Below are 15,000 nucleotides of genomic sequence, written 5' to 3'. Positions count from 1 at the left end.
GTCGACAGCAGGGAGAGAGAGAGGGAGAGAGAGAGAAAGAGAGAGAGAGGGAGAGAGAAAGAGAGAGAGAGAAAGAGAGTTAAAAAGAGAGAGAGAGATAGAAAGAGAGAGAGAGATAGAAAGAGTGTGAGAGGCAGAGAGAGAGAGAGAGAGAGAGAGAGAGAGAGAAAGAGGAAGATATTTGTGCTGCTCGGTGCAGCTTCGTTCTGTGGGAAGTTCAAAAGCGGCAGCACATCCTGTCCCGCTCCAGCCTCTTCCTCCTCCTTCCCCTGCGTGAGCACTGAGCAGAGCAGAGCGGAGCGGAGGCCAGCCAGAGGTGACGACTCCGGCCCGCCCGCCCTCGCCAGCCTTCAAAGGAGCAGCGCTTATCCGCACACCTCTCCCCTTTATGCTGCACTTCAGAGCCGCTCTCGCCCTGGGTCTGTGTGTGAGTTTAGTGCACTCATGCATGGTAAGGCGGGGTTGCATGACCTTCTGTCATACGCGTGTGAGAGAGTGTGTGTGTGTGTGTGTGTGTGTGTGTGTGTACTTTTGTGCACGTGTTGGTGTGCACAATTGTGGGAATGCTGAAAGTGATAACACAAGTATATTGCATTGTCTAAACGTATGCTGGTGATGTGTATGACCGATAATATCTGTGGTTGACAACTCACTTGGCTGAACAACAAAAACGAAAAGGCTCGGTCATCTCCTTTGCTCCATCTCTCCCTCCCTCTTTCTCCTCTTCTCTCCCTCCCTCCCTCTCTCTTTCTCTCCTCTCTCTTTCTCTCTCTCTCTCTGAGATGCTGGGCCAGTGAGTTATAGTCCAGACAGTTGGCCCAGTCCCACCTCCCCTCCCCTCCCCTCCCCTCTCCCTGCCCTGTCCTGCCCTGCACTCCCTTCTTAATGGCCTGGGACACTCACTGTAACTAATCTCATGGACCGGTGGGGGATGGGTGGAGGTTGCTACAGGTCGGGAGCAGGCCCCAAATCAGCCCTCGTACGCCGCAGTTCAGAGGCCTCGCGACAGCTCCGCAGGTCTGGGGTCAGGAGTTTAGTGTAGGGTAACTCGCGGTGAGGTCAAAGGTTAAAAACGAATGCATATTTCCAGCTCATAGCGTCCCATATAAAACACTGTAGATTTAGATTTATGTGTCATAAGACATTTTTTTATTGAACGCTTGAAAATGGAAGCAGCTGACTTGCAGTGGAAAGGGAACAGTTCAATGGGGTGGGCAGATCGAAACTCGGCGGATTGGGCAGCCTTGCTGTGCGCTGGTAAGAGAAGCTACAGAGGGGTCGTACGGGTCGACAGCGGAAACTACACCGTGGATGGCGCTCTCTCTGGCATGTGTCTGGGAACTGGGGATGAGTGGCCTAGTTTCAGCACTCAGCTGTTTTGGAACACCTCGGGCCTCACCTCCAGGAAGAGGCGGAAGAGGAGAACGCAGAGAGAGGGAGAGGGAGAGAGAGAGAGAGGGAGGGAGGAGAGAGGGAGACGGAGAGGGAGAGGGAGGAGAGAGTGTCAGAGAAAGAAAGAAAGAGAAGAGAAAAAAGAGAGAGAAAGAGAGAGAGAGAGAGTCAGTCAACAAGAAAAACACCACCATGTTTCTCATGGCAAGCCTCAACCCCCGTATTTGGGAAACTGAGCATGTTTCCTGAGTGCACACACACACACACACACACACACACACACACACACACACACACACACACACACACACACACACACACACACACACACACACACACACACACACACACACACACACACACACACACACACACACACACACACACACACACACACACACACACACACACACACACACACACACACACACACACACACACACACACACACACACACACACACACACACACACACACACACACACATTACAAGAGCCAGGAGAGGCAAGATGACAAAGACAGAGTGATCCGAAGCAAACACGCAGCCACCAAAAATACCCCCACACCCACACCTCCTCCTCCTCCTCCTCCTCCACCTCCTCCTCCTCCTCCTCCTCCACCCCCCACGCTCTACCTCTCCACCCCGCTAATCAGCAGGAGAAAAACAACAGCAACACGCTGGCAGATGAAAGAGCCGCCAGAGCTGACACTGGCCGCACATCACTCACACAGACAGAATGGGAGCGGAGCGGGAGGAGGAGAGGGGGGGGGGGGCAGGCAGGGCAGGGCAGTGCCACGGCTGGACCTCAGTACAGGATGGACTCCCCCACGACATGGAAACACTAGGAGCACGTTCAAATTCATCAAACATGGGCGAACGTTTTGCGTACGTTTGCAAACCTTATTTTGTTACGTTAGACTTACGTTTTTTCGGCAAATGCTTTGCGAACGATCGCAAAACAGTCTGAGGAGGTGGTGCTCCGTGAGCATACTGTACAGTGGAACCGGACGTGAGTTTGATGAAGGCAACAATGCAAATTACCGCTAGAATGGAATGTTAGCACCAAATCCTTCAAATTGAACTGTTCACCACGAACACCACATGTTCAACACGAAGGTTTGCCACTGTTTACCAAATTTGAACGCACCTCAGAAGTGGGGTGCTGGAGCGGGAGTAGGAGGGGGGAGTTGAGGGGCTGGAGCTGGAGGGCTGGCCCAGGTACAGCGGGGGATCCGTCAGACTCAGACTCGACTGGCTGTAGCTGGAAAGAGGAAGCTGTGCTGCCCACCTGCCGTTTATGTGGCCGAGCAGCCAGTGTGCTTATGCAAAACAACAACAGCCCGGCAGCCCAATAATGACAGGGTATCCTACCCACAGGCCATACAGTAAACCATAAAATCATCCCAGACACAGACACACACACACACACACAAACAATAGTGCATTTACTAAGGACTGGCAGTCATGCAAACTCATGCACACACAGACACAGAAATCTGCATATGCAAAAGAGAGGGGGAATCCTCTCTCCCCAGTGCCTCGGTCAGTATGTGGACGCTGACTCTGGGCAGTAAGCAGCAGGCCTGGCCAGCCCAGACCACCGTGCCCAGTCCCCTGCTAGCACCATCAACGCTGCCAATTAAGCCTCTATTCAAAGTCCACACAAACCACCCCCCTCCCACACACACACACACACACAGCACTCTTTTGCTCTTTTCCTCCACTCTTTCAATCCTGCCCAAAGTTTCTCTCGCCATCACTCCCTCTCCCTCTCCACCTCCCTCTCCTCCTCCTCTCTCTCTCTCACACTCTCCGATGGCCTTCAATAGAGGAGCGCACCCTCCTCCTGGTCCCGGCCTATTCTTCAGCACCTCACTTCCTCCTGTTGGCTTCCATTCATACCTTACACTCAAACAGTCAGCGTGTGTGTGTGTACGTGTGTGTGTGTGTGTGAGTGTATCTGTCTCTCTGAGTGTGTGTGTGTGTGTGTGTGTGTTTGTGTGTATCTGTCTCTGTGTGTGTGTGTGTGTGTGTGTGTGTGTGTATCTGTCTCTGTGTGTGTGTGTGTGTGTGTGTGTGTGTGTGTGTGTGTGTGTGGTGTGTGTGTGTGTGTATCTGTCTCTCTGAGTGTGTGTGTGTGTGTGTGTGTGTGTGTGTGTGTGTGTGTGTGTGTGTGTGTACGTGTGTGTGTGAGAGAGACAAAGTGAGAGAGAGGGCGGACCCCGGTGCACTTAGCTCTAATGCCCTGTACTTAACCTCCGCAGCAGGTAAATGTCACCTGGCGAGCGCTGAAGGTCGGCGTGTGTGCTGTGTTCACACACCAGCGCGCGCAATCAGCCGGCCGGCCCGCCACACTAATGCCTCTTCAGTCAGTCCGCAGATATGAAACACAGGTCAGCGGGTGAGCAACTGATCTGTGTGTGTGTCTGTAAGCGTGTGTGTGTGTGTGTGTGTGTGTGTGTGTGTGTGTAATAACCAGCCCCCTCACCTGTGAGTGGCAGCGGTAGGTGCGCGACGCAACACCTCACATCTCATCCCTGCCACACACACACACACACATACACACACACACACACACACACACACACACACACACACACTGTAACAGCGTAGCGGCACTGGCAGGGGGCGACGAGATAAACACATGCTTTAAAAAGGATCTCATTCCTCCCACCGGCACCTATTTAAAATCCTAACCTGGGATTACAGGCCGGAAGCGGCGAGATGCCTCCACGCTGAGCAGAGAGATTGGGACGCGGGATGTGAGATTAGGATCAGAGATTTTGGATCTGACGAGGAGATTAACGGACAGGCCCGGTGGCTGCCGGTGGCTGCCGGTGGCTGCCGCTACACCGGCTCTTCACCCCGCTCCTCTCATTTTGGGCCTGATAACAGCACTCCCCCACAGCACACACCCAGCACCACCAGGATTAGGAGCCCCACCCTGCTGCTGCCAGTGCAGTCACCACCCCCCCCCCCCCCCCCTCCAGCCCCCAGTACACACGGCCCAGTTCCAGCACAGGCAGCCACTAGCACATAGCAGGCAGATAGCAGCAGACAGATAGCAGCAGGCAGATAGCAGGGCTAAAGTTAGCGCCACTGCAGCAGCATTTGGGAAATCTCCTCCACTGGCACGCTGATAAGACAAAGAGCGGACGCCATAAAATGCTAATGGGATGCAGAGAGAGAGAGAGAGGGAGAGAGAGGGAGAGAGAGAGAAAACAGAGGGAGAGAGAGAGAGAAAAGAGGGAGGGAGGGAATGAAGTGAGAGGATTCATGCTTTCACATTGAGAGGAGAGATTGTGTTTTGTATGTGTGTGCATATGACTGTATGTGTGTGTGTGTGTGTGTGTGTGTGTGTGTGTGTGTGTGTGTGTGTGTGTGTGTGTGTGTGTGTGTGTGTGGTGTGTGTGTGTGTGTGTGTATGTGTGTGTATGTACGTACTGTATGTGTGTGTGTGTGTGTGTATGTGTGTGTGTGTATGTACGTACTGTATGTGTGTGTGTGTGTGTGTGTGTGTGTGTGTGTGTGTGTGTTGGGGGGGAGGGGGAGTTTCCTCAGCCACTGCCAGCATCGCCAGGAGCAGGTCTCTATTTGCAACAACAAACAAAGTCTGACTTCACACCAGGGAGCCCGCAACGTGTCTCCTGTGTGGAAGCCTAGGGGCCACTGTGTGTGTGTGTGTGTGTGTGTGTGTGTGTGTGTGTGTGTGTGTGTGTGTGTGTGTAGGAAGCGGTTACTGAAGGCAGGAAGAAGAGTCCTGACCATCACACAGACACACACACACATACACACACACCACACACACACACACACACACACACTTAAATGCCCCCGCTGCGCTGTAAACAGGGTGTGCACATGTGAGTGGTAGTGCTGCTGGAGATGGTGATGCCTTCAGTGAGAGTGGACTCAGTGACCCATCAGCACCGTCTGACTCACCCTGGTGCACACGTGCAGGACAGAGAGAGAGAGAGAGAGAGAGAGAGAGGGGGAGAGGGAGAGGGAGAGAGAGAGAGAGAGAGAGAGACAGAGAGAGAGAGAGAGAGACATGAACAACACATTCCTGCAATCAGATAGGATGGCGAGCATATGGCGCTTGAAAATACCTCCCTCTGATCACAGCTGACTGAATAGAGCGAAAATCGCTGTTGTTTCTTTATGAAGCTTTGTCTGTGTGTGTGTGTGTGTATGTCTGTGTGTGTGTGTCTCCGCTCAGAGAGCTTCCTGAGGAGATTGGCCTATTGCGTGAGAGCTGGAGGAAATGTTAGGACTGGCTTGGTTTGGCTCGGCTACAAGCTAACATCCCCTCCACCTCCTCCTCCACCCTCTACAGGAATCTACCAGCTTCACAGGTCAGCTTCCACTCTTCTGATTCAAGAAGATCTACTCTACAACGCTATACTAGAAGACAACATTAGCATGGCCACCTATGCTAAAATACACATAGCTTCCCATATATACACCATATACTCTTACTGTTCGGTTCTTTGGTGATTCTCCCCACCGAACGGGGCGTCAGAAGAGGACACGTTGTTATAACTCTTTGTGGTTTTTTATTTCTTTTGTTTGATTTTCCATACAGTTGTTAATCCACAAATTACAGGTTATAAACCTGTAGAATAGAAAACCTAGTTTGTAAAAGCTACATAATATATAAATTCTGAATAATATAAATATACATTCATAAATTACATTATAGTTTTAGTGTTATAATAATATAGTATTGTATAGATAATATAATATAGTATAGTATAATTAGTGTTTAAACTGAATATGCAGCAATTCCAGGCATAAGAAACATTGCAGCATATTAAAACATACATTAAGCATTGTACTGCCACACAAACATTGCACACACAAGCCACATTGCAATTACTCAAACCAAACACTCTCAATATGTTGGCTTTAAATGGAAACAGTGAGTAGTTTTAAATAGCAGCGCTAAGTATAGCAGACCATTTCCTTTGTAAGAGTGATCAACTACATTACCCAGCCTGCACCGCAAACAGGAAGTGCATTCGTGACTATGGAGACGCTACAACTTTAAAACATTTACCGCGATATAGCCTCGGACACAATCAAGCAGTTAAACATTTAAGCATCAGACGGTAACCAATGTTCCATCGGCGTGACCACCACGTTATCAAGCATACAACCGCATATATACGAACACGCAACGGTAGTACAGAGCAACATAAACAGACAAGCAAACTTAAACCGCGGCTCGCTCAATGGACTAAAACAGCAGCTTACCGGTGGCGCATCTCTCCTGACGTGACAACATGCAAACTAGTTCTTGCTCCCGTTTATATGCCGTGCTCATTCACCATTTCGTTTGGACTAATTAGGATGTTTTAGTGCACGCTATAACTGGCCCGCGCTTCAATCAAGGTAAGTGACACTCCCACTATCATTCATTTCACCTGTGTTTTGTTGTGACGTTGGAAACGTGCCCACCTGTGACTTTGGAAACGTATCCCTGTAACGTAGTGCGCTTAACACCTCCCACTTGACCAACTGATCATGCGATTCAAGGCGGTCACAGCCAGACATTACATTACACCATATAACAATTTTCACATTTTTTTTTTTTTTTTTTTTTTCTTTTTTCTTTTCTTTCTATGAAGATTAGGATGCCATTGTCACTGTTCAGGCACCTTCCCTTCAGAATGCAGTGCCTGCAGAGCTGTTGGCTGATGAGACGAGGTCTAAGAGTCACTGGTCTTCCACAGGGATGAGGACGACTAGTCTCCTCACGTCTCTCCGTAGAATTACTGACGTCAGCTGCTGAGGGTTCCTCTTCAGTTGCCCAACTATTAAGGAGGCAGGGAGACCTGCACACAGCTTCACATCTGCGTCTCTTACAAGTCCTATCTTATCGGGGTGCACGGCCTGGATCCATCCAAGCCGGAATTGTCCTCGCAGTGCATTCTGATCGGCAACCCAAACAACGTCACCGACAGCGACATTCCTTTGGGTTTTGTGCCACTTTGGTCGAATGAAGAGATTTGGTCCGGCAAGTTCACTCCACTTCTTCCAGAACATATCCACACCAATCTGGATGGCTCTGAGTCGGCGCCAGGGATGGGTGCACAAGTCAATTCCTCCTGTATCTCCTCCTTGCCTGGTCCTCCCGAGGAGCAGACTGTTGGGGGTCAGATACTCTACGGAATCTTCTTGCTCTTGTGCCCTGGCGTCAATCGGCCTTTGATTGGTGAGGTTAGCTGCCTGGAAGAAGAGGGTTTGGAGTTCACCCCAGGTAAGTGAGCTTGTCGTCCCTCCAAGGCTAGTGAGAGCCCTCTTTATGAGCTTAACTGCAGCTTCCGCAGCCCCGTTGCGATGAGGTGCATCAGCTGGATGAAAGTTCCATACCCATTCAGTCCCACCCTTGATTGCATTGTCTTCTATGGATGCTTCTGGTAAGGTAGCTAGGTATTTGTGCAAGTCTTGTAGGGCAGGTTTAGCTCCAATGAAATTGGTTCCCCTATCTGACCACAACTTTCTAGGATGGCCTCTCAACGCTACAAAGCGAGAGTAAGTTTGGAGAAAGCTTTCAGATGATTGATCGTCAACCAGGTCCACATGAACTGCCCTTGATGCCATGCAACAGAAGACTATGCCCCACACCTTCTTTCCTATTCTTTTCTTGACAGCATCCTTGATTTCGAAGGGGCCAAAGAGGTCAAGCGTGGTGTACTCAAATGGGTTGGCACGCTGTGAGCGTTCTGGCGGCAGATCACTCATCATCTGCTGGCACATTTTTCCTTTCAGTTTTCGACATGTAATACAGTCATTCACAACTTTCTTTACTGTTCTTCGACCTTGCACAATCCATGCCCTTTTCCTGGTGCGCAGTAGTGTGGCAGCAACACCTTCATGGTTGTCATCATGAGCTTCTCTTGAAAGCAGGGTTGCTAGCCATGAATGAAATGGGATTAAAGGAACAACTGTTCCATCTTCTTTCCAGGACTGGATTCGTCCTCCACAGACAAGGATTCCGGTGTTCTCGTCCTTGTGGACCACCAAGCGGTTCAGCGTTGAGTCCAGGAACAGACTGCCTTCTTGGGTTGTGAGGACCAGGTCTTGGAAAGCTTGCGCTCTTTCCTCAATAGACAGAATAGAGCGGTTTGCCTCCCACTTTGGTGCCTGGCGTCTTCTCAGCCAGGTTTCTGCAGCCCGTCGAGTCCAGGCTATGGAACCACACAGCTTGGACAGAGAACTGAAGCGTTGAGGTTCCACAAGGCGCACCAGTCTTATTGCCCAGGGTCTTCTCTTGTCTCCCATGAATGTTGCACCTGGGACAGCTGGTGAGGTCGTTTTACCGTTGGCTTCTTCATGCTTTGGTTCTGCCTTGATCTTAGGTTCAGCCTTGACATCAGGCCTATTGGGGCAAGGTCTTCCTTTTGACTGGGCCCTGGTGGCCACTGCTGAGAAGGCTTTCCGCTGAAGTTTTCCCACATCTTCAGCAGCAGAGGGTGCAATTTCACTGGCCATCTTCATAGGCCAGTCGGTCTCGGGCAACTTCAGGAACTCAGGGCCTTGCTGCCACTCTGACCCTTCGTTAAGATCCTCAGGAGTTGCACCTCTGGTAAGTATATCAGCAATGTTTCGTTTGCCTTCAATCCACCTCCAATCTTCCACTTGTCCAGCCTTCTGAATCTCACCGATTCTGTTAGCGACAAAGGTCTGGTAGCCATAGCTGTCCTTTTGGATGGCTGCCAGGATTGTTTGGCTGTCCACAAAGTGAATCCATTGCTTGACTTTAATGTGGCAGTGCTTTTCAAAGTACTTTTTTAGTCGGCTAGCAAATACCGCACCGCATAGTTCGGCCTTGATCACATCTCCCTTTTGGTCGAGAGGGGTGAGTTTAGCCTTAGATTCCACCAACTTCACTATAATTTTGTCTCGGGTTTCCCATCGCAGGTAGAGCACGGCTCCATAGGAGGATTCGCTTCCATCTGAGAATGTGATCCCTGTTGGTGGGCCTATGGCTCCAGGCGGTGTGAGGCTTCTCTCAAACCTGACCTGGCCAAGTCTCACGTATTCTTCAAAGAGCGTTATTGCGGCTTCCCGAAGTTTTAGTGAGAGAGGGGCATCCCATGTATCTTTAGATGGGTTGTCCTTGCCAGCTTCCTGGAACGATTCTCGTACTATCATCACTCCCTTCTGTTTGGCTGGTGAGGCAAGACCAATTGGGTCGTACAATGCGGCAACCTGGCTAAGAAGTATGCGTCGGGTAAGGGGATTTGGTGTTCCTTCCCTGACATCCTCCATGCTCAGATTAAGTCCGGTCCTCATTTTCCCTCTTTTCTTAGAGAAGTTGATAGACGTCAGCAACCGAAGTTTGTCTGTATCAGGTTCGTAGCCGACCCCAAGTGCCTTGTTCTCCCCATCTTGCATTTGGTTGGGCAGTACCAGCATCCTGGGTACAGTTGCTTCTGCGTTAGAGTCAGCAGTTGTTTCAGCAGGGGCTTCACTCCTCCCACTTTGGTGTGACAGGACCCACGGTTTGAGAAAGAAGCCTCCCGCTTTCAAGATCTCCTCTACCCCTTTTGTGATCCTTTCCAGCGTCTTGAGGTCATCGTGTGAAGTTAGGATGTCATCGACATAGCTGTCCTCAGTCAGAGCTCGCCGTTCTTCAACCATATCAGCAAACTGAGGAAGGTTGGCCGTCTCCTTCATGGCAACTTGGGCGATACATCCTGCGGGTTTATCACCGATATTGACTCTGACAACTGCAAACACCTCAATCTCGTCCTCAGGTTTGTCTCTCCAGAGAAAGCGGTGGAGGTGGACTTCATCATCTTTCAGCCACACGGAGTTATACATCTTTTTTACGTCACCCAGTGCGGCATGGAGTCCACTCCTGAACCTCAGAAGGACACCTCTGATGGGATTGAGGACATCGGGACCCTTGTGAAGGAGATCATTCAGACTTATGCCTCGGAACTCTTGGCTACTGTTCCACACAATTCTCACAGGGGTTGAGGAGGAGTGTGGGTTCGGTGCAACCAGATGGCTGATGTACCATTTGGGTCCTTCCCAGCTGTTGACTTCGTCCCTTGTGAGTTTTGCAGCAGCTCCTCTTGAGACCATTTCATGTATTTGTTCTTTGTATGCAGCCTTCCACACAGGTTCCTTCTCCAGACGCTTCTCAGTGTTTCTGAAGGTAGCCTCCACTGCCCTTCGATTGTCTGGTAGTGTTGTGAGGTCTGCCTTCCAGGGATAGGCTGTGTCCCAATGTGGGGAGTTGCTGTGTTTGTCTGCCAGCACGTATGTCAGACATCCTTTTATCTTCTCCAGGTCCCGCTCTTCCTTGAGGGTCATTTCTTTCCCTCCAGGGGGACACCTGCCACACTTACAGCCGCCACATTGAGGACTGCACGCCGCTCCAATGCTGTCCCAGCTAAACCACTCGAATACCTCTTTGTTGGTGGTTGTGGTGCTCCGGACAAGCGCTTCTTCTTCTTGAGGTATGATGGTCTCTTTGTATGCCATCACCGCTGATCTCATGGTCCTCGCAAAGTGAGTTTCAGAGTGGTACACGGCCATGTCAGCGGTCTCAATGAGATCGGGATGGGTTCCCCCGACAGTCTTTCCCAGCGGGCCGTCCCAGAGGACAAGGTCCCCCACGATCTTGATTGACTGGGGTACAAGACGACCTTCCCGGTGACTAATGAGAAGGTCAATCTTTGTGGGACGGATCAGCTCGTCTCTGGGTACACTGGGGAAGAACTTCTGCAGTTGTTCAGCAGTGATTGGTTGGGTCACCTCTGCAATATTGTCCAGGCCATAGCAGAGAATTCTATGTTCTGCCACTTTTCCTCTGGATGTCTTCACCTTCAGCCGCAGAGAATATCTTTTAGTCAGGACCGTTTTCTTCATCCCCCCGACTCCATGGACAATAAGCCTGATGCTCTCACCGCACAGTCCAAGGCGATCGGCTGCTTCATTGGTGATATAGTTGGTGTCAGATGCGAGGTCGATTAGGGTGCCAATAAGGCAACCCGAGTTTGTGGTTACTTCCATCAGCATCATCACCACTGGATGTTCTCGCAGTCCATCTCCAGCCTCGGCGCATACAGTTGAGGATATTTTGTTTGAGAATGCGTTCTTATACTTCTCTCTTTGTTCTGGAGTAAGCTCTGCCAGAAACTCCTCTTGTTTACTGGTTAAGCCAAGTTTCTTTCCTCCAGTCTTTATAGTGCTCTGCTCCCCATTGCTGCTGTAATTCTTTGGAGTCGGTGGCTTAGGACACAGAAGGTAATTGTGGTCCGACGCCCCTTCTCTCCGACAGTCTGCTTTTGGGCAGAGGTATCTGGGTGTGCATCCTTTCCCATCCATAGGGTGGGGCCTCAAACACTTGGAGCACAGCCCTAGCTTCTTCAAATGAGCCCTTTTGCTTGAGAGATCTTGCTCTCTGAAGATCTTGCATGCAAATAGCCTGCCAGCATGAGAGTCATCTTCACAGACAGTGCAGCTGGGATTGTTGTCCTTCTGACCTGCTGTGGTCTTGGTGAAAGCCTTCCTCCCCCTCTTATCTGGGTAGTCTGCAGCACCCTTCCTCCCACTCTTATCTGGGTAGTCTGCAGCACCCTTTTCCACAGGGCCTTTGTCTGCAGGGTTTGGCTCCAACTGATCCAACTCTTCAAGAATTTCCTCCTGTTTCTTGAGGAATCTCAGGAGGCAGTCAAAGTGGTTCAGTCGAGAGAACTGGTTTACTGGGTCTGTTTTGTGCATAATCCACTCCTTTTTGAGTAAACTGGGAAGCTTGCTTTCAAGAGATTGAGCAACAACACGATTTTTTACAGCATCCTCTTCACCAAGAATCTGGAGGTTACACAGTGCCCTTTCCACAGCCTGGATCAATTCAATGGTTCTTCTTGGATTGTTTCCTTTGACAGGGGGAAGAGACTGGACCTCATTGGTGATCATAAGGACTATTTTTGCTTTGTTCCCATATTTGCTGTCCAGCAGCCAGAACATCTCATCAGCAGATCCACAGCTAGATAGGACGAGATCCTTCTTGACCTTCTCGTGGAGACTATTTAATAAGTGGAACTTTCTTATACACTCTGCACCTTGGGGGTTACCCAATTCTTGTAGGTCCTCCCACTCAGTCTTCCAGCGGTAATACTCCCTCATGTCACCAGAGAAAGTGGGTAGCCGTGCCCTTTCAAGGCTGATTTGAGGCTTGAGGTCAGGGTTTCTTGGGGTCATAGGGCTGCTTTGCCGTAAGAGGGGCTGGGTTGGACGTAGCAGAGGCCGGGTGCTCATGTTTGATGCCCCCATGTTCATCTTGGGCTTTAGCTTGAAACCACCAGACATGTCAGCAAGAAGGGGTGAAGCATCTCTTAACGGATCACCAACCACACTGCCATCATCTCCCAGATTTCTTTCTCCATCCTTTACTTGGTCTGCTTCATCCTCCACCAGTATGTCATTCAATGCCAGGACTCTCTTCTTTAGTGCCTTGTGGCGTGTCCTGAGCTCTACTGCCTTCGAACCAGGAACCAACTCCTTCCACTCGATCAGCATCTCTCCGAGTTCAGTGACCTCTCTTTCAAGACCTCTATTCCTCAGCCTGCGGTCCTTGATTGACTTCAGAGGGTTAGCTTCCTCATCCTCTGCCTGGCTGATGGCTGACTCAGCCGTCTTGGCTTGCTTGAAGAATGCCTCCTCTGCATAGCTGGTCCAAAAGGTGTCCTGGGAGGCTTTCTTCACCTCGAGGAACTTGTCCTCACATTCAGCTGTCTTAGCATCAATTTGTTCAGCAGATGCTTTGATCTCTGCATCCGTCGACTCCCTCAGGGCTTCAGCATACTCATGTCCCGCATCTGTGACTTTGGAAAAGTCAATCTTGAACACCTTCCATTCCTTGAGAATTTCAGTTGATTCCAATAGTCCGGGTTTGGTGAGAGAGTGGGCTCTTTTTGTGAATGAAGCTTGTGCTCTTGAACGCACACTTTTAAGCCTGTCCAAGTCAGCCATCTTTTACTCCCTTTGTGCAGAGCTGTTATTGCCAATATGTGCAAGCTCCTTTATCCTTAGTTAATGGGCAGTTTGATTAGTGGTGAACTTGGGCAGTGCAGAAGTCAGAGGCAAGCTGGTTGATTAAGCTTCCTTGATGAAGCAGTCTTTGGCTATTTTCGCTGCACTCTCCAGTGCAGCGGGCCTCGGTTTATAACTGTTCGGTTCTTTGGTGATTCTCCCCACCGAACGGGGCGTCAGAAGAGGACACGTTGTTATAACTCTTTGTGGTTTTTTATTTCTTTTGTTTGATTTTCCATACAGTTGTTAATCCACAAATTACAGGTTATAAACCTGTAGAATAGAAAACCTAGTTTGTAAAAGCTACATAATATATAAATTCTGAATAATATAAATATACATTCATAAATTACATTATAGTTTTAGTGTTATAATAATATAGTATTGTATAGATAATATAATATAGTATAGTATAATTAGTGTTTAAACTGAATATGCAGCAATTCCAGGCATAAGAAACATTGCAGCATATTAAAACATACATTAAGCATTGTACTGCCACACAAACATTGCACACACAAGCCACATTGCAATTACTCAAACCAAACACTCTCAATATGTTGGCTTTAAATGGAAACAGTGAGTAGTTTTAAATAGCAGCGCTAAGTATAGCAGACCATTTCCTTTGTAAGAGTGATCAACTACATTACCCAGCCTGCACCGCAAACAGGAAGTGCATTCGTGACTATGGAGACGCTACAACTTTAAAACATTTACCGCGATATAGCCTCGGACACAATCAAGCAGTTAAACATTTAAGCATCAGACGGTAACCAATGTTCCATCGGCGTGACCACCACGTTATCAAGCATACAACCGCATATATACGAACACGCAACGGTAGTACAGAGCAACATAAACAGACAAGCAAACTTAAACCGCGGCTCGCTCAATGGACTAAAACAGCAGCTTACCGGTGGCGCATCTCTCCTGACGTGACAACATGCAAACTAGTTCTTGCTCCCGTTTATATGCCGTGCTCATTCACCATTTCGTTTGGACTAATTAGGATGTTTTAGTGCACGCTATAACTGGCCCGCGCTTCAATCAAGGTAAGTGACACTCCCACTATCATTCATTTCACCTGTGTTTTGTTGTGACGTTGGAAACGTGCCCACCTGTGACTTTGGAAACGTATCCCTGTAACGTAGTGCGCTTAACACTTACCATATAGTCTTACACACACAAACACACACAAACACACACACACACACAGATATGACAAAGGCAATCAGTAACAGACTTCCTCACCTTCACACCATTACGAGACATGTATGCATGGCTCTGCTGCAAGCAGTCCACTGGCTATCCGTGTGACCACACTAAGACGACAACAACTTTGACCTGTCTTGACGCTCTAGTTCCCCTCATACAGACAGACACCCAGAAATAGATACACAAACCAAACACACATACATATACACACACACACACACACACACACACACACACACACCACGTGTTTGCCAGGAAGGAGCGAACGCAAGCAGGAACGCAAGCAGGAACGCAAGCGCACACCCAGCGAGTATCAGTGTGACTGGGCTGAAAGTCCC

At 49.4% G+C, this 15,000-nt stretch overlaps 2 protein-coding genes across 6 annotated transcripts in view; both read right to left on the bottom strand.

Moving 5' to 3' along the window:
• Nucleotides 1–15,000, bottom strand: part of dip2a (disco-interacting protein 2 homolog A) — a 134,370-nt gene that overhangs the window by 88,226 nt on the left and 31,144 nt on the right. The window lies entirely within an intron of this gene.
• On the bottom strand, nt 5,874–8,152 carry LOC134078562 (uncharacterized). The gene is made up of 2 exons (XM_062534580.1): nt 6,650–8,152; nt 5,874–6,008 (listed from the first exon to the last, which is right to left on the bottom strand). The coding sequence occupies exon 1, from the start codon at nt 8,141–8,143 to the stop codon at nt 7,112–7,114; it is 1,032 nt and encodes a 343-aa protein (XP_062390564.1). The 5' UTR covers nt 8,144–8,152; the 3' UTR covers nt 5,874–6,008; nt 6,650–7,111.

Source organism: Sardina pilchardus, chromosome 4, assembly GCF_963854185.1.
Source record: "Sardina pilchardus chromosome 4, fSarPil1.1, whole genome shotgun sequence".
In the NCBI taxonomy this organism is placed as follows: Eukaryota; Metazoa; Chordata; class Actinopteri; order Clupeiformes; family Clupeidae; genus Sardina; species Sardina pilchardus.
This window is presented reverse-complemented; position numbering and strand designations above follow the sequence as displayed.

Coding starts and splice junctions, on each gene's coding strand:
- LOC134078562 (XM_062534580.1), bottom strand. CDS start 8,143: ATGATGAGTGATCTGCCGCCAGAACGCTCACAGCGTGCCAACCCATTT.